At 39.7% G+C, this 19787-nt stretch overlaps 3 protein-coding genes across 9 annotated transcripts; 2 read left to right on the top strand and 1 right to left on the bottom strand.

Moving 5' to 3' along the window:
• The first annotated feature begins 1459 nt into the window (after window positions 1–1459).
• LOC105041017 (probable WRKY transcription factor 31) lies at window positions 1460–4022 on the top strand. Its single transcript, XM_010917801.4, has 6 exons — window positions 1460–1837; window positions 1933–2031; window positions 2164–2325; window positions 2413–2781; window positions 2887–3000; window positions 3103–4022. The coding sequence occupies exons 1-6, from the start codon at window positions 1553–1555 to the stop codon at window positions 3775–3777; spliced, it is 1704 nt and encodes a 567-aa protein (XP_010916103.2). The 5' UTR covers window positions 1460–1552; the 3' UTR covers window positions 3778–4022.
• Window positions 4023–10069: 6047 nt separating this feature from the next.
• On the top strand, window positions 10070–18519 carry LOC105041019 (fatty-acid-binding protein 3, chloroplastic). Of its 7 annotated transcripts, none has more exons than XR_012139941.1 (7): window positions 10070–10395; window positions 10695–10796; window positions 11639–11794; window positions 11865–12079; window positions 12182–12352; window positions 17993–18040; window positions 18217–18519. XR_012139941.1 is itself a non-coding variant. In XM_073254337.1 (6 exons), exons 1-5 carry the CDS (start codon window positions 10230–10232, stop codon window positions 12338–12340), a joined length of 798 nt encoding a protein of 265 aa, XP_073110438.1. In that variant the 5' UTR covers window positions 10070–10229; the 3' UTR covers window positions 12341–12352; window positions 15003–15731. The 7 variants fall into 7 exon arrangements, 5 of the variants coding, with proteins under 5 accessions (XP_073110438.1, XP_010916107.1, XP_010916105.1 ...); XR_012139940.1 differs by lacking the exon at window positions 17993–18040 and adding an exon at window positions 16134–16249 and having other exon boundaries at window positions 10071–10395; XM_073254337.1 differs by lacking the exons at window positions 17993–18040; window positions 18217–18519 and adding an exon at window positions 15003–15731.
• LOC105041018 (receptor-like serine/threonine-protein kinase At1g78530) lies at window positions 15150–18394 on the bottom strand. Its single transcript, XM_019849394.3, has 6 exons — window positions 18231–18394; window positions 17570–17772; window positions 17148–17486; window positions 16812–17066; window positions 16570–16703; window positions 15150–15338 (listed from the first exon to the last, which is right to left on the bottom strand). The coding sequence occupies exons 2-6, from the start codon at window positions 17703–17705 to the stop codon at window positions 15150–15152; spliced, it is 1053 nt and encodes a 350-aa protein (XP_019704953.1). The 5' UTR covers window positions 17706–17772; window positions 18231–18394.
• Window positions 18520–19787: the final 1268 nt, after the last annotated feature.

Genomic DNA, 19787 nt, shown 5'->3' with positions numbered 1-19787 from the left:
ATTGCTTTTTTCTTTCTAGTCGAAGGGATTGTGGGCAATGAATTACACAACAGAGAATAGCCCTCATATAGGTATCCCTAATCCCCCAAATCCTGGTGAAGATGATATTCAATCCCAGATCACTTGGTCCAATTACCAAAGACATTACCAAATTAATAAGCCGGTGCCTTCAATAAATCACCATTCAAATCACTATATAGGATGGTGCATGTAATTTTGAGGCTGATGGAGCTACTACTAAAGTTGGACAAAACATTGGATCATCATAGGGCCTTGTATCAACAATAGGCGGGCAAAAGTGCCCTATATGCAACTTCTCAACTTAATTACCAAAAAGAATACGATAATAATTGCCCATGCATGCAGCCTCTTTCCAAGACTATGTGTAGAGTTGGGTGCAATTCTAAGATTATACATGTGAACCAAAAATATTTAAAAAAAAAAAAGAATATTATTTGGTTGTTCTTAATTTCAAATGCTAATTTGTTTGCATAGCCAAGATCTTAAATTGGACCAATATTCCGGTTGAGATGGAAAAGGAGGGTGTATTCTAAGAGCAGTAGCCCACCAAGAGCGCAAAGCTTATGGTCCAAGTAAATTCCCGCATCAATAGGGACAGATCGATGTGGCTCGACCATCATCGAGTAAATGCATGGCTCAAATTGTCAAATAGCTGATCACGACGCCGGAACACCCTCCCCTGCATCCCGCACTCCCAGCCTCCAACCGTCAGGTCCAAACGGAATAAACTGATCCAGATCCGCTCTCTTTCACTCCAAATCTTCTCTGAGCCCGAATGAGTCAAGAAAGCGAACGTGCTGTAAATTAGCAAATGGCGCCACACGGAGTCCCCGCACCGCCGCACCTCCCGCTCCCGATCCCACCTCTCCGTCGCACGTGGCCTCCACCGCGACGCTCCCGCCCCGCTGGTCAATCCTCTGGGCCCCGCCGTCTCACCCCCCCCTCCTCCCCCGGTCCGCTCACCTCCCTCTCCCGCTCTCACAGAGATGGGTCCAGTCAAAGTTGTTGACGAGTTCTCTCACGTGGAACGCGCCGGCCCAATCAGAGGCGGTGGATTTTTTGAAGCGGTCAGATCGCGGTTTGACTCCCTCCCCTCCCCCAACCCCCTTTCTTTTCTTTTTCTTTTTTTGTTTTCTCTTTTCCTTTTTTTCTTTTTTGCCCTTTCTTCCTCCCCACCCGAAACTCCACGGAACCAACCTTTCTCTATTCTTCCATCCCTTTCTCTCTCTTGTCTCGTCTCATTTTTAGCTCAACAAGTAGCCAGCCGTCTTCATGCCGTGTGTGGCCACCCCTCCCTAATTCATCCAGCTGTCCCCGCTGACGCACCACCTCACGTCACTCCATCTCCCCCAAGTCTTCGTCCCTCCCCACCCCTCCACCTCTTTTTATTGCCATCCCCATCTCACCTGTAAAAGACTTCAGACTTCCTACCACCCCTCAACACCCCCCCCCCGCCCCACACCCTCTCCTCTCCCTCTCCCTCGCAATTCTTCTCTCGCAATTACCATAATCACAAATCAATCATAGATTGATGGACAAAGGTGGTGGAGGAGGATTGAGTTGGGACACCTCCTCGGAGTCGGTCGGTTTCCTGGCGAGCAGGTCGTTCCTCGTTGGGCTCAAACGCAGGCATTCTATGGAATCGGGTGACCACTTCCCGACCGCCATCGAATTCCCGGTGGTGCCGGCCGGCGAGAAGCGGGTGGATGAGATGGATTTCTTCTCTGATGAGAAGAAGAAGAGGAGCCGAGAGGAGCCCGATCTCGACCTCAAGGTGCCCAGTTCTAGTATCAAGAAGGAAGATCTAACCATCAACGTTAGTAATCCGGTGTCATGGTTTGTTTTCTTTCATCTTTGTATTGGGTTTGATCTGATAAATGTGCTAAATGAATTGAATTGTGATATCTGCAGACCGGTTTGAACCTTCGGACTGCTAATACGGGCAGCGATCAGTCGACGGTGGATGAAGGGTTGTCGCCTCCTGAGGATGATAAAGAAGGCGAGGGCGAGGTTGGTCATATATTTAGAGGATGAATGAATAAATGCACTGTTACACATATTTGATTGAATCTATTTTGTTTCTATGCATGGTGGTGATGAGTACTGTTCACTGAATTGAATTGTCTGTTTGTTTCGATCCAGTTAGCGGCGATGCAAGCCGAGCTGGCAAGGATGAATGAAGAGAACCAGAGGCTGAGAGGGATGCTGAACCAGGTGACCACCAACTACAACGCCCTCCAGATGCATGTCGTTGCTCTAATGCAACAGCGCAACCAAAAGAATGGAAGCCCACAAGGCCATGAGGTAATTAGCGATAGAATTATCCTGATTTATCTCATCTAGGTCAAAGCAATTGCAGTATATAAAGTGATTTAGAGATCTATGATTCAGGCTGTGGATGAGAAGACCGATGGAAAGATCGTGCCGAGGCAGTTCATAGACCTCGGTCCAGCCTCAAACACCGATGAGCCTTCCCAGTCCTCCACTGAAGGTGGAAGCCGGCATCTCTCCTCATCGCCTACGAACAATGTTGAAGCTGGATCAATGGACTACCGCCTGCACAAGAACAACATGAACAAGGAGATAGTTCCAATTAACGATGAGAGGTCTAACAGGGAGGACAGCCCTGACCCGTCGTCTGAAGGCTGGAATCCTAACAAAGCACCCAAATTAGCCCCCTCCAAAAGTGCAGAACAGACCCAAGAAACCACCATGAGGAAAGCCCGTGTATCGGTCCGGGCACGATCCGAAGCACCTATGGTAAGATATCACAAGACAAACTTCGACACATAAATGAAGTTAATTGTGGATAACCATAATAATTAACATTGAGACTAATTAGATAATGCTCTAATTGTATTATAGATCACTGATGGATGCCAATGGAGGAAGTATGGACAGAAGATGGCCAAAGGAAACCCATGCCCCCGCGCTTACTACCGGTGCACCATGGCAACCGGATGCCCCGTCCGCAAGCAGGTAATGTTCATCTCCCAGGATCAATTTAATCCTATTAATCATAGATTAGTCAAAAGTAACAATCCAACTAATAATCTATAACTTGGCAATATATACCAATAGGTCCAAAGGTGTGCCGAGGATCGCTCCATCTTGATTACAACCTACGAGGGGAGTCACAACCATCCACTCCCACCAGCTGCCATGGCGATGGCATCGACCACTTCAGCCGCCGCTTCGATGCTCCTCTCTGGATCCATGTCAAGCACCGATGGACTGATGAACTCTGGCTTCCTAGCGAGAACGATACTTCCTTGCTCCTCAAGCATGGCGACCATATCAGCATCTGCTCCATTCCCGACCGTCACTTTGGATCTCACCCACACTCCTAATCCTCTCCAATTCCAAAGGCCACCAGCTCCATTCCAAGTCCCCTTCCAGAACGGCCCTCCGAGCTTCGGCGGCCCACCGCAGCCACTCTCTTTGCCGCAGGTCTTCGGGCAGACGCTCTCCAACCAAACAAAATTCTCTGGCCTTCAGATGTCGGCCGACATGGAAGGAGCTCAATTCCATCACCCTAAGACACCGTCAGCCACCTCACTGGCCGATACAGTGAACGCGGCAACCGCAGCAATAACGGCAGACCCCAACTTCACGGCAGCCCTCGCGGCCGCCATCACGTCCATCATTGGAGGTGGTCACCAGGCAAACAGCAACAACAACACCAGTGCCAATAATACCACCGGCAACGGCAACGGCAACGCCAAGCCGGCCAATTCCAATTTCCTCGCCACCTAAGAGTCGCAGATGCCGTCGCCAATTCCGTGTTTCTTGATTTCTTTTTTTTTTCTTTTTTAACATTATTCTTTTGTTTTGTTGAGAAAAAATGGGATCTATCATGTATGCTAATTTTGTTCTTTCGCCTCTTGTTAATTTTTGGAGGGTGGGATGGGACAAAACTGCATTCTTTTCTTTCTTTTTATTGTGGGAGTTTACCATAGACAATTATAATAAGACAAAAGGAAAATGTTCAAAGGATCAAATCATCTTTTCTTAAACATTTTTCCAACGTCCGTCTAATCGTCTTGGCTTTCTTCTGTGGGCGGGTCTCTTTGGCGGTGATCCAGACGTCGTCGTGGGGGGGGGGGGTGGGGGGGGGGGGGCGGTGGTGTGGTCAAGGATTGCGTCCCATGCACGTGAACAACGCGGAAGGGGATGGAATAGGATGGGCGAGAGCCGGCTGATCAGATGAGGTTACCGGTTTGACCCGGAAACGGACCGAGCCGATCCGGACGGACCCGTCTTTTGGAATAGGGACCATCAGGGCAAGGTGGGGATGCTTGGGGCCTATTGACGGTAGGCTACGTGGCAGCTAGGCAGCTCACGACGTGGTCGTTTCCGTGTCTTCACGTGGAGTGGTTGATGCCCCTCGATCACGGAATTCGGAGTGCCGAATACCGAGTACCAGGGTGCGTGGAACGAATAAATTAGTGTTGGACGTTAAGGAGGGTTTTCCAGGAAGATTCGCGTTGACGCAAGTACTCGTTTTCTTTTTGGGTAAAAGACGCGAGTACCTGTTGAAATTACTCGGGGTGAGGACAAAAGGTCAGAATTGGAGATCACGATGCCATGGGCTCCGTTCGCACAAAAGAATATGATATTCCTTCCTCGTTGTCCTACTGGATTACTCTTCAGAGCTAGCGATTGAACAGAGTCTCGCAAAGATATATCATACCACTCATTTGCGTCTGCCTTTGCTGACTCCGAAAGCTGACATTTATTAATAGATAAGGTTAGAACGGGTGGCAAATGGAGTTCAATGAACCATAAAGGCTAACGCCCGGCACCAGAAGTAGTTGAAGGTAAAATATTAGATATTCCTGACGGGTTTATCAATCTAGAACAGGTCATGTACTAGGTGTGACAGGAGATTTTCTATTCTCAGTGAGTTTTCCTCGACAACCCAAAAGAAATTATGGCTGTGATAAATGGTATTGAACTAGTGGGTGGATCACATGAAAGATGCCTGAGCTCCAAGGAACGGGAGTCACAAGGATCCCTCCTCAATGAAGGTTATTTAGGGTTTGGTCGAAGAGATACAGATCACTTTGATGTGAAATTGAGGGAGGATATGGATAGTCCGATCTCTATCTCCCAACCGAGCTAGGTGGAAAAATCATATGTTAGATGGTGCAGCTTGAGGCTAGCTACTTCAAGATTTCTAAGAACTGAGAGGGCTAATAGTGCTTCCACCTTCCAAATGAATCATATATTAGATGGTGCAGCTTGAGGCTACTTTAAGAGTTCTAAGAACTGAGAGGGCTAATAGTGCTCCCACCTTCCAAATGAATCATATATTAGATGGTGCAGCTTGAGGCTGCTTTAAGATTTCGAAGAACTGAGAGGGCTAATAGTGCTTCCACATTCCAAATGAGACCTACCACCGCACCTCCCCAAGACCCCGTTATGGAACACATGCGCATCTCAAACACTCCCCCCTACTTTCTCTCACTTCGCATCTCCCTCAGCTTTAACAACAGCAACAACAACAAAAATAATGAACTAACCAATTAAAATGCTCCAGGACGGTGTAGAGTATTTGTTGAATAGCTTGTTTGCGAATTCATAGGTTCAAAAGGCCATTCAGTAGGTGTCGCTGGAGTCAAGATTAAACTGATGATTTTGAAAAAGATTATCAAATTAAAACAAAAGAAGTTCGAAAGAGATTAAATTATCAGCGTGATAATGAGATTATGTCTTGAAAAGGGCATGGTGTGGTTTAGGTACTTGTCCAAATGAATGTCATTAATTTGAAAAAAGAAACTAGGAAGATGTTGTACGATAAGGGATTTAAAATAATCATCTTTTTTTCTTTTTGGTAGAATAAAGCAGTCATCTTCAAACGTTCCCTTTGTACAGTAACCAGCGAAGGCCAAAACTGTCGGCTAGTCTATTAAAGGAAGAAAGATTGAGGATAGCTGGCATTGTAGCTAGGACATTGAATAAAATTAAACCATTATATGGAAAGCCGATCCAGCATACGCCACTTGTTTTGCACTTATTCAGAAATATAATCAACAAGGTGGGTGAAGTCCCTAGTGCAATTCCAAATGGGTGAAATGACAAGAAATGTGTCATTTAAACCATAATTTTGTGCAATATCACTGATAACTGGAAAAATCATCTACTTGTTTTCTTTCTAACCACAAAAAAAAAAAGAAAAAGGGAAAAGAATTAAATTCACTTATTGATTTCCTTTTAAAATGATCAATAAATCTGCAGGCATCCAAGTACCTATAAGATTTTCTCTCCCTGTTTTTTTAAATATGCGAAAAACTATGAACTCTTTCCTATCCGGAGAACGGTTCAAAGCAGCTGAGCCAAATTTGCTTTAGCTGCTTGGTGTATATAACTTGAAAGTCTCATAGTGCATGCACATATGCTTGGTAAGAAGGAACCTTCTAAGTGTTTGGTGAGGAGGAAATTGACCCAGCATAGTAAGGAGGAATCTTCTAAATGTTTGGTGACATATGGCAGCACATATGCCTGCAATTTGTGCAAAGGTTTACTCTTGAAAACAAGAGAATCAAGTTTTGAGCAATCTGCGATCCAAGGAATAAAATGAGCTGACTACTATAAGCTAGAACAGGATCTAGAGGCTCCACAATGCCTTTGCCATTGGCAATTACTTAATGTATGTTTTATTGGATGTTTTGTTGTGTAAATTAAACTCAACTATCCTTGTATATCATCCTGTGTGTAAATTTTCATTTTCATATCCTAATAGTGTGTATCACATAGATGTTCGAACAATATGATATATTAAACTTATGAAAATGTGAAAATAATCTTGAAAATTATAAAAATTCATATCCAAACAGTATATGTCACATTGATGTTCCTAGTGAACAATGATAATGAACCTTATGAAAAATGAAAATAATCTTGAAACTTATGACATTTTCGTCTTCATATCCTTGCTGTATATGTCACATTGATGTTCCAATAAGTAAATTGTATTAGAGGCATCAAGAACTCCAACTCATGAATGAAATAAATTGTTGTCTTTGGTGCCGATCCATATTAGTTAGGTTAAGCCTTAGGTTCAAAATACTTGGATTTGTCCTTGAACAGGAGATAGCGATGTTTTTATCTTTGGGAAAGAGAACGTGTGATTTTACTAAGAAAAAGAGAGCGACGTGAAGTATGGAGAGAGCCAAGCGCATTGTTTCGATCTTTCTTTTGTTTTGAATAATTTTTTTTCCTTTTTTTTTTTTTTTCTGTTGCTGTTGCTTGCTATAATTGGTGCTTGCTTTTTTGATTCCGTGGTGCATGTCTGGTCCATGCTGAAAAGCATGCCGTCCTACAAATTGTTGATTAGAGTCCAATAATCTCGAAACTCGTAGCCTCGTGTTATTTTATTTTAATTTTGTTGAGCAATGATGAAAATATGAAAAGACAGCCATGTTGTTGCCAGCTAGTGCCATTACGACGCGCCACATCGATATGGTCATGATTCCTTCCACCTGAGAGCTTCGCAAATTGCCCCCATGAAATGCTTGGAAGCCCAAAGAAATGGCAAAAATGATGGCTCTGGGTACATCCGGCACAAAAAGATGGGTCGATGCGTATCAATCTCAATTGATAGGATGGAGGCATCCTGTATGTCACATGATTCTTATGCAATTTTTTGGACTCCATCTCTGGAGTGCAGTCATGGTCTAAAAGACAGTTGTTGGTTTCTTTGGAGACAATCTGTATTCTGTGATTGATGCAAAAGTGATACGTGTTGAATTCCAAATTCGGTATTCATATGAGGTCCAATAAAAAAACATTGGGAGAAACATGCGTAAAACATGTACATAATTAGCGAAGCTACTTTTGACCCTCACACGTAGCATTCCTTGTCACTTGGTAGCAGGAAAGGCCACATTCGAAATTACAGTAAAAGGAGTCAGTGGGTTTCATGGATGATTCGTAGTCATGGCATTGGGTAAAGAAAAAGGCAAATCGGCTTTTCCTGTTTTACCTCTTAATGCTAAAGGCAAGTTTGGCTGAACGTGAATTGGCACTCTTGACTTACGGTCACAAGGCATGACTTAGGTTCACACTGATACTTTGAACCCTGTTGCATGGTTGCAATACATGGCAGACTTTGAGTTTTGTGTCATGTTTGTTGAATAACTTTTGAATACCTTAATGGTGAGCATAGAACTCTACTTTTTGAGTATTAGATTAGGAAAAAAAAAAACTCCCTGGAATACTCGAGCCACATCTAAACATGCATCTCCTGAGCTTGCCTGTACGATTGTCGCTGGAAAGTAATAATCTTTTTTCAAAAAAAAAAAAGAAAATCCATTATTTGCATGTACTAGCTTTGCCACCAAAAATTTACAATAATAGCATGGAATGTAGCATATTGATTATTGCAGATTTGCAGTACTCAATGAAAGTGATGAATGAGGCATGGAGTAAGATCCCATGCTCTCCGTGCATTGCTAGCTCCACTCGCCGGAACGGTGCAATTCAAAATTTCACGAAGTCTTTTTTTTTTTTTTTCATGTTTTGGAGGATATGGGCCATGGTGGTCCAATGGACGTGGGCCCAATTACCAACCGAGAAGGATTGGGAGGGAGGGATATTTACGGCTCCGGGGAATACTGTATTGGCTGCAGCGAAATATTTTGTGCACTGTAGGTGATGTAAAAAATCTGATATGAACTGCATCATCTTATCCAATTAATTTACATAGTCATCATTTTTCATCACATATTTAATATTTGTAAGTTAGTTTTTTTATTTAAAAATTTTATATGATGAAAATATCTTTATTTTTTAAAAAAATTAATATCTGTACTTCGATTTTTTCGTTTGAAAATTTTGTATAACAAAATTTTTTTTATTTTTAAATATTTTTATTTTTTGAAAAAATTATGATACCTTTCGATCACGGATGTTATAATATATACAAGATGTCATAATTTTTTTTAAAAAATAAGAGTATTTTCGTCATTCAAAATTTTCAAACGAAAAAAAGCTGATCTGCAGGTATTAAATGCGTATTGAAAAGTGATTGGACAAAAATATTCCTTTTATATTATGATATCTTAGGCCATATTATGACATCCTGGACTATATTATGCGATAGAATGTCATAATTTTTTTTCAAAGAACAGAGGTATTTTCATTATATAAAATTTTTAAATGAAAAAACCAACCTGCAAGTATTAAATATGTATTAAAAAATGGTAACTACGTGAACCAATCGGACAAAGCAACACGCTCCATGTTAGATTTTCTACATCGCTCGCAATGCATAAAGAATTTCTCATAGGCTGCAATAGAGAAATTCTTTATGCACTGTGGGCAGTATAAAAAATTCAATATGGAGTATACCGTCTTGTCCGATTGATCCACGTCATTATTGCTTTTCAACACGCATTTAATGTCTACAGCTCGATTTTTTTATTTAAAAATTTTGTATGATAAAAATGCCTTCATCTTTTGAAAAAAATTATAAATCCTGTAGCGTATTATAGCCTACGATGTCATAATATGGTCAAAGATATCATAATATAGAAGGGGCATTTTTGTCCGACCATTTTTCAATACATATTTAATACCTACAATTTTATTTTTTTGTTTGAAAATTTTAAATGATAAATTTTTTTATTTTTTTAAAAAAATTATAATATTCTGTAAATATTATGATATTTTGTATTATATTATGATATTTTGTAGACAAAAATTATGGCTTTCTAGATGTAGGATGTCATATTATGATTATAAAATATCATAATTTTATTAAAAAATAAAAATATTTTTATAATATAAAATTTTTAAATAAAAAAATTAATTTATAATATATTTAATATATATTAAAAAATAATCATTATGCAGATCAATCCGATAAAATGGTGCACTCTGTCTCGAATTTTTTACGCCACCTGCCTGCGGTGCACGAAGAATTTGCCGCCTGCAAATATTTCTTCTAGTTTATCACATATGGGCTCTCGGGTGAACCTGTATCATAAGCGTGAGGCTCCAAGGGATGCCACGAGGGAACGTCGAAACGGTAATATCTTCAGGTCTCCATTTTTTTCAGCATTTACGAATTGAAAAAGAAAAAGGAATCTAGCCTCCCTGCGAGCAGCTGCCGGTCATTTCTCCAATTCTCCTCCACGGGATCGCAATCAGCAAGAGCTCGAAAGGCCAAAATCGCTCGCCCGCAAATCACTACCCACCTCGACATGCTCGGAGCGGTCTCACATCCACCTCGCCCGCCCTTGCTCATCTCCGGATGCCGACCCAATGCCGCCCCCTTCTGTGTCCTCCAAAGGCGTCCTCTCCTTCGAGCCTTCTCCACAATCCCTCGTCTCAATAGTTTCCACTCTCCTCTCATCCCCAAAGCATCAGGTCTGTACTGCACCCGCTTCCCTTGTAGTCTTTTGCTGTCTCATTTTCCCCAGACGCCATCTGTTCGTTCCTTAGCTTCATTAAGTCTGCGAAAATTCTTGCGGGATTTGATCACTACCCACCTGTTACTTGTCTAATTGCCGTAAATAGATGTTTCGGAAATAGGAACGGACTATGTCTAAAAGTTAAAAACAAGAAATTGGGCTACATTCTGGCAACTCATGCATCGTAGTCGAGTTCAGTGAGGAAATTTGAATGCAATGTTGCCAACTTGATGAGAATTGTGTTCTTGGCTGCAGTTGGGAGTTCGGAGTATGTAGTGGAGACTGGGACCAATGTAAAATTCCCAAGGGAGCTGAGAGTTCCTGGCTGCTCGGGCTCACTGGTTTTACTCGGCACAGGTGCGGCGGTGTCTCATTTGTTTCATTTCTAGATAATTATGGAGAATTGCTTGAATTCAACGATCAGTTTTAGCTTGCTGGTGAATGTAGATCAAGGAATATGGTTGATTTGTACTTTACAGTGAAGAAAATTTATGCCTGCATCAGTACCCAGAATTAGGGCTGGAATTAGTCCCCTTTTTATTATTTTTTTTTAAACATCTACTCTTCGTGATGCTGTTCTTGTGTTGGTTCTAAGAAGTTGGTTTTATTTTCCAAGTACCAGCCCAAATAAACATTTTTTTGGGAGATCAAAAGGGGCCGCCTGGGGGTTGACATAATAAACCATGACACTGATTCTTACTTATTTTATCTGGTGATCTTATATTCTTGTTGCATTGTCTGGCCAGCAGACTGTTTTTGTATTATGCTACATGGTAGTTATACTCCTTAAAGAATAAATGTCATTATATTGTGTTCTTCATCTGTTCTCTCTCTAAACGTTTGTTAAAACGGAAGTAAGTTTAACCTCTACCAGAAGAGGAATAGGTTTAATATCATGAGGAAATATCCACTTTACATAAATCAACAAATTCTAATGTATAATCCAAACTCAGGGAGATGCATTCATGAAGCTCTAGATGCCATGCTTCTGCAGCCACGTGCATTGCGTTCGCCATGCTCTAGTAAAGAGCTATGGCCCAAATAATCATTCTGTGGTCATGACTACGGTTTTGGTTCATCATTCATTTCAATGTTTTGAGTCTTCTATCTGTTGATAATACTGCAAAATCAACTTAGATATATTACCATACTTATGTCTCTTAAATCATTTTTCCTAACTTTGATTTTCTCAATTGCAGGTTATAGAGAGAAGGTCTTTGCAATTATTGGCGTCAAGGTGTATGCTGCAGGATTTTATGTTGAACCTTCTATCAGAGAGAGATTGGATGCCTGGAAAGGAAAGCCGGCTACTGAGGTTTTAGGGGATTGCTCATTGTTCAGCTTAATCTTACAAGGTATCACTTAATAGTTTTCCAAGCACTTGGACAATAACTGCTATCCTGAAATGAGTTCTCGAATTTACAGCACCCTTGGAGAAATCACTAAATATTATGCTGGTCAGAGATGTTGATGGCAAGACATTTTGGAATGCCTTAGATGATGTTATCTCTCCCAGAATCAAGAACCCTACATCTGTTGATGAATCTGCACTACTAACTTTCCGCAGCACCTTTCAAAGCCGTGATCTAAAACAAGGAACTTTCATATTTTTGACATGGGTGGTACCATCCAAAATGCTGGTATGGAGATAGAATACATGTAAAATATGATTGATGCTAGAACAGTAACTACTTGGATGCATCAAGATATGAGTTTCTGTCTGCCTCTCCTGATCTATGCAGATTTCCATCTCATCTGGTGGCTTTCCTTCAAATGTTGATGCTGAAATTGAATCAGCAAATGTTAACATGGCCCTTTATGATGCCTTTTTCGGAGAATCTCCTGTTTCTCCCACCTTAAAGACCTCAGTGGTGAATGGGCTGACAGAGGTCTTCAGCTAAATCCAGATTCAAGTAAGTCCAATTATATTATCAAACTATCAGTTTTTTGTTTATCACATGTAGATGCTGTTCCAAACCTTTATACCATCCAGTAACTGTGAGTTTATGAGGAAAAAATAGTATTGATGGCTATCTATTGGTAGAAGGCTGCAGAATAAATTATACTTCAATTCTTTGTAAACGCAAAATTACATACTGTAATAAATAATGGCCATCACTGCAAACTAGAAAGCGGATGGTAAACTTTAACAACCTTTATAGACACACAAAACTGCAGTGGAGAGTGTTACAATTCTTTATGTATAGTAATAGATAGCAGTATTGATTTATTATCGTTATCATAAGTGAAAGATAATGGATATACATGCATATTATGATCGTATCAATCGTTTGTGTATGATAGAAATAACAACAAAGAATATATATCTTCTGAAACTGATTATAAGAAAGATGCAACAACACAATTTAAATTTCTTAGGAAATTAAGCTTGAAATTGATAGGAATGATAGAATTTTATTGCACATATATGTCCTATGCATTTGCATGTTTATGTGTCCGTGAGTGAGTGAATGAGAGAGAGAGAGAGAGAGAGAGAGAGAGAGAGAGAGAGAGAGAGATTCTATTTGCTTTTGGAACTGATATGAGTGTACATTGACTAGAATGTAAAGAGACATAGGAGGATGATTTAGCAAGAGGTGAATGTTATTTAAGTTTATAAGAATGTGGAGTAAGAGAATGATTGCCAAGCCCATAATTAGAACTCTATGTCAACTCTGCAAATGTTAAGAGTAAAATGGCACTAGGATCTGTTGGTTGGCACTCCTCTCCTTGGCCCATGGCCTAGAGCAGGTTTCACATTTGGACTCCAAAGGTGGCATCCTCACTGCATTTCTGAAAATATAAAGAAAATATCCTTCAACAATGCTCCTTCAATGTGTCCTTGGATCAAATCAATCTGATGAAGAGTTTAGAACCTTAGTCCTAGCTTGTAGGTGAACTTTTAATATATAACAACAGATCGATTTTGAAAAAGGACCATGGACTAGACTCCAACTTCTCAAAATATAAATACCAATAGCTAATATAAACTAAGTGGTTTTTGACATTATAGATGTTGAACAGCAAAATTCTTCTTTTCAATTGAAGAGAGAACAATCATGCACAAATGAATTAGAGGGTAATGTGAACATCAAAATAGATTTTTTTTTTTGATAGTACAAAGTAGATAGATTGTTATCATGCTATCATGCTACTTTATATATCAGACTCAGATGGACCCAACCCATACCCTGTGATAGTCACATTGCGATAGATGGATACCAAGTCTCCAAAGGCCTCCCTGATTCTCTTTTTGTCAGTAATAACTCAGAAGTGGGGTTTTGTTACTTCTTTAATAAGGTAGCAGTCATTTCTCTTTTTTAACTAACCAACAAAATTTGCAGTATATAACTGTGACCCAAGTTCACGGACTCCATACCGAAATCTGTGCTGGTTGCCAGCTGGTATGGTACCATATCATACCGATCCGTACCATATCGTATCGATAATAAAAAAAATCAAAAAAATCCTACCTAACAGCACAAAAAAAAAAAAAAAAAAAAATCAGGCTGAATCAGACCAAAACGGCCCCGAACCATGCCAAACCGCCTGGTATCGGACGGTTTGGGCTAATATCGTACTGAACCGACCAGTTTAGTCCAGTTCAAATCATTTTTCAAAAATCCGGTCTAAACCGGATCAATTCTCCATCGGTATGTTATGGTACGAGATGTACCGGTCAGTTCAGATCGGTACGGAATACCATGACCATGACACTTTATCCTGTCTGCAGTATAAACCTAAATACTTTACCCCGCTCTCCTTTTCCAGTTCTTTTAATTGTCTTTCCATTATTCTGTTGTCAGCATTCTCTTCCATTAATCTTGTTTCTCTCAATCCTATTCATTGTACATGGCCTTTAAAGTCTGAATTATATTCAACAGACCGAGATTATAGCCTTTAAAGCTACTTAATACAGCTGGCTGAGTACATATTATAGTCTAAAAGACTTCTCACTTATGATTTCTTGATCAAAGAAAATAAGTGATCAAAGAAAATAAGTGCTCAAAGTTAAATAGAGGGCATATTGCATCTATAGAATGCAAGATATCTTATGGAATATGTGATGAGTTTATACCATAATAATATGGCATGATAACATGTAAATGTTGCTTGTAAAATGTAAGAATAGGGATATTTAGATAGTAACAGTTTATCCAGCTAGAGAAGATATCCTAATCCATTTAGGGCTTCTTAAATTCTGTTTTTCTCTTCCTAGTTATTTAACTAGTTAAATGTCAGCTTTTCTTTTCCTTTCCTTTATTGTGTATACAAAGTCCCGATTGCAGGGATACTCCTTTCCTTAAGAAAATGGCCCATCATACTTCTTTAGAAAGCTTCAGTCACCTCAGATGAGGACCCTTGTTTTCTTTTATATTTTTCTCTTGTTCTGGGATTTGAATCTGGTTCCTTGAAGAGGCAAAACATGTAACAAGTTGGCAGAGTAAGTACTTCTAGAAGGATGAGTGAGCTTATTTATACATCTTCAAAGTGTACTTCTTGGGCATCATCACAAGTTTAATATCAGTCAGTTCTTGTTTCTTAATTAGTCTCATATAGCAGTCTCTTGCAGGAATTTACAAAAATCATTGCTGCACGATTTACATGAGATCTTTCTCATTGGTACATAAGACATTAAAAAATGGCATTCCATAATCCTCAAGAAATCTGCTTGTTACATGGACCAAGGTTAGAGTATATTGAGACCAGCTACAGATTTGTTTGGTTTATTTGCTCAAGCATTTTAAGAACTGCAGCCATGGTTGGTCTCTTGGAGGGATCTGATTCTAGGCATTTTTCTGCAATGTTGAACACTTTCTTGACTTCTTCCATTGGAAAACATACCAGGGAACTGTCGATTGCATGTTCTTCTCTCTTGTCTTTGACAACTTCTTTCACCTATTACCCCATACATTTCATCAAAATCAGAAGTCATCAGAGGCAGATTAAAGAGCAACTTAAAGTAATAAGAGATGCATCAGCAAGATGTAAATGTGAATTTTGGGGCACTGCATATGCATAAGTTGCTATCTTGAAAGCTGCAGAATTCACGGAGGTCCTTGGTAATCAAGGTTGCAGTTAGAACAATTTCTCATTGCTAAGCTTAAATAAGTAGACAACTTGACAGGATGTTCTGTTGTCTAGCATTCAAAAGAATAACCTGGAAACTGTCATGACATTGGACATGTGGACATATTTGAATTACATATGTGCCTTTGTAAATATGTAGCATATGATGAATAATAAGTCAGACAAATCCACTTTATACTTAAAGTTGGATACCTTTGTAAATATGTGGCATGTGATACATGATTCTTTTTTATGAAAGCTAATTGTTATATTAACGCTTGACAACTTTTACAAAGAAATGTAAAAAGTTGGCATTCCAAAGTTAATATGTCATGTTTTGTCGATTTAAAGTGTCCAATGTCCACATTTCCAGCACCTCAAGAAACTCAAACTTGAAATGTCCAATGTCCACATACCTTGAAGGCAACCTTGCATCTTTTTCTAGATATGATATCCGGCAAAATATATTTTGACATTTTGATGAAAAATCTGACCGTTGTAACAACTAAAGGTAGATGAGCCATGACCTTGCTTGATCTATATTAAGGAATATGTTGAATATAATTGGTAGGCTTTTACAGTTTCAGTACATTCAATAATATATAAACTTTTGAACTGGATCAGTGATGCAACCATATCAATCCACGCAACGTGTTCATTGAAAGAGACCAAATAATAAAAGCATTTGCTTGGCTTGAATACATGTAGGAAGGTTCAGCAAGGAGGCGGCCTATCATGATGTGAGTAAAAAACTCCGATTCAAAATTTTGGAAAAACTAACTCTAGTACAGGATGTCACGCTTAAAGAAATGATTGGTGGGAAAAAGAAATATAAATCTGGTCTCAGATAGTTAGGATGAGATTCCACAATTATTGTTATGGTTAATATACTCTGCTGGTTTATTTCATCTAGAAAGAAATTAAGAAATTTATTCTACAAAAAAGCCATAGAAAATTTATAGCTACATTGGAAAAAACTTGACAAATGACACTTATATGAACTCAGCTTTATGGAGCTTGTGTTTTTAGGACTTGTATTTATGGGTGGAAGTGTTGTTACCCATGTCACCAGCTTTGTGCCTTCTTCAATAAACGTTTCATCTGTTGGTCTTTTCCCTGTTAGAAGTTCAAGCAAGACAACACCAAAGCTGTAAACATCTCCTTTTGTTGTTGCTCTTCCCGAATCAAAGTACTCTGTTGAACACAATTCAAACAGTACACTCATTCATTATGACCCATGTAGAGAAGTAGAAGAGAATGTATTACTTAATAACTTATAGTTTCTCTGGCACAGCATAATACCGGGAGCTAAATATCCAAAAGTCCCTGCAGCAATTGTTGTAACATGACTCTTATCTGGTTCCATTAATGTGGCCAATCCAAAATCGGATACCCTTGCCTCCATGTTCTGATCCAGCAGAATGTTGCTTGACTTTATGTCCCTGTGGATTATATGTGGAATACAATCATGATGTAGATATGATAAACCCCGTGCTGCACCTAGTGCTATTTTGCACCTTGAAGGCCAATCCAGAGGTTTGTCTTTACCTGATTTGCCTGTATCAAGGTCTTTGTGAGAAGCCGAATAAGAGTACTGAAAACGTGACAGTTTTGAAAAAAGGTTCTAGACTCTATTACCATGAAGCAATACATCCAAACTTCCATTTGGCATCAGTTCATATATTAGAAGATTAAACTGCGGTGCAATGTAATATCCATGAAGAGTGACAATGTTCCTGTGCTTTATGTCACCCATTGCATTCAGCTCTCTTTCGAATCCGTGATCTCTATCTGTATTTCCTTTGTTCAATTTCTTCACAGCAAAAGCACTGTTATCATCTATTATTAATCTGTAAACAGTACCATAGCCACCTGAACCAATGATGTCCTTGTTTGATAATCTCATGGTCTTCTTCATAAAAGCCTTTGAAGTAAGAGACCGTGTTGTTGGAGACCGGAACATGACCATCTTTCCACCTGTTACCACACATCAGTGTTCTGCTTCATATGCAAATTCCTGTGGATAAAATTATAGTAGTTTTCTTATAGTAGAAAGTAACCTGACAAAGTGTCTTCCATGATCCTATGCTTCCGTGCCCATCTTTTGTAGAGGAGGAATGAAACTATAATCTTGGACATAATAAATGCAACGCAAGAAATAGTAATATAGAGTCCTAAAGCAACAGACTTGACCATATTTTTCAATCGAAAACTATATGATGCTTCTGATTGATACTTTTTAGGCCTTCATTCTGAGAAATATCTGCATCAAGTTAGAAAAAGTACTGTCATGGATGCATTCAAATTCCATATGCTAATTTTATTGCTTTACATGGATCCATTTTCAGCATGATTCTCCTCAGAACAGACCCATGCAAACTTTTAATACCCTCTGAGAAATTGAAACAAGATTAAGTGTGTTAGAAGCCATTTATACTTGCTAGCAGATTCATAAACTGAAATGCTTACACTACAAATTTTAGAACGCTAAAAGGACAGCTGTTCAGATGCAAATTTTTGCCTACCAATAGGTAATGAGCATTGCTGTTCTTTCAAAAGTAAATTATGCGAACAGAAGATTCCTTTATTTTAATATTTCCTACAAGTGCGCGGAATTTTGCAGTCCTGAACTGAGACTGTAAAATGTTGAGAAATATAAGAGAGCTCAACCTACAAAGACTTGTTATCTTTATTATTTTGTAGACAGTTGTAAGGCCTTACCGCAGCAGAGGCAGCAGAGTTCTCGAATCCTTCTGAGGTGCTTTGGAAGATGAAAGGTTCTCAGCTCGGCAAAAGGTGAAGAAGAACTCCAGCATGGACTTAACACCAACAAAAGTTGGGCGAATCAGCCGAGCATCTGTCTGATGGGCATGGATGACAACATTTGGGAAGGGCATGTGTCCATTTTGATGATCTATTAGGTGTAAAGGCAAAAAAACCAACCAAAAACACCGGTTGAATCATGTGAAGCCCTGACCTGAAGTCGTGTTGTTTGCTGGCACTTTGATCTCATCTCCTCGCACACTTTTTGCCCATTGTTGGTTTTAAAGTATCGTACTTGGAATGATTTTGGCCCATCCTTGCCATAAAAAACTGGTCAAAGATGGGTGCCAGCAGTGGAATTAATCCCTTCATCTGATTTGAATTTTGATGAGCAATTCACGCAAGGATCCAAGCACATTGTCAAACCGAAATAAAGCTCTCACCCACCAACAGTTGTTAGTTCAACTGGTTGGTGCCCTCATCTCCAAGTGAGAAGCCTCTAGATTCAAAACCTTTTCCCCCATAGTGCATATAGAAATTACTCTTGAAGCACAGGATCTGTTACATCTACTGCTCCAAGAATTTTCATCCAGTGTTACTCTGACAATTTAGTAAGTCGCAAATTCGTTTTAAAAAAGTTAAATAACTTGTTTTTTTTTTGCTTTTTAATTGCTTGTTTGAATTTGGCATTATGTGGTATATAATTTAATGGAACCATGTAAAATCACACACCACTGCATGGCTTTTTTCGAGTAAGATTTTGGAATCAAACTAGCATAAACCATTTTTCAATGGTCTCATGCTTTGCCCCTGTTCCCACTACATCAATTTGAGTAGAAAAGCTTAAAATTTATGACCATAAGAAGCGTAAATCCAAACATTGTTTATGACTGTTTGTTTGGAGGCACAGGTACGTATCGATCCTTGTTGCTCTGAAATAGACACGGTGCGGCGGTGCACGGACAAGTTGACTGTTTGTCTTTTTTTTTTTTTTTTTTTTGTTTGTTACATGACTGTTTGTCTTTTGGACCCGTGGGGATGGCCGGCAAAAGGCAAAAATGGGGGACCAGGTGCGCGCCCATCTGCACCCGCGCCGGTGCCGACGCTCGCGAATCACGTTTGCGTGATAAAAAGGAGGTGGATCCCACTCAGCCACACGCAGGCGGTTACGTGGCGGCCGGCCAGCAACGCCACGATCTATAAATAAGCTCCACCACAGAAAAAAGAGCACGATGGGCGATCTTGATGGCAAGTTGACAACCTTAGTCAAGACTCGTGCCATAATTTTCCAAGCACGTGGTGCCATGTCGACAGATAGCTGCATTATCGTTCCTATAGTTTGCTTAAGATTACAAAAATATGCATATCATTTACGGTATTGCAGCATAATCTCCATCCATGAATTTAAAGTAAATTCCTCCACCCTTCAAGTCACTATGTACCTCATCATTTACTTTGTATAACTAAGTCCAGCACTTTGTAATATAGGGTCGTAAGTGGATGAAACACGAGCAG

This window comes from Elaeis guineensis, chromosome 3 (genome assembly GCF_000442705.2).
Source record: "Elaeis guineensis isolate ETL-2024a chromosome 3, EG11, whole genome shotgun sequence".
Taxonomy (NCBI): Eukaryota; Viridiplantae; Streptophyta; class Magnoliopsida; order Arecales; family Arecaceae; genus Elaeis; species Elaeis guineensis.
The sequence above is the reverse complement of the archived record's forward strand: the minus strand, read 5'-3'. Positions and strand labels throughout refer to the sequence as shown.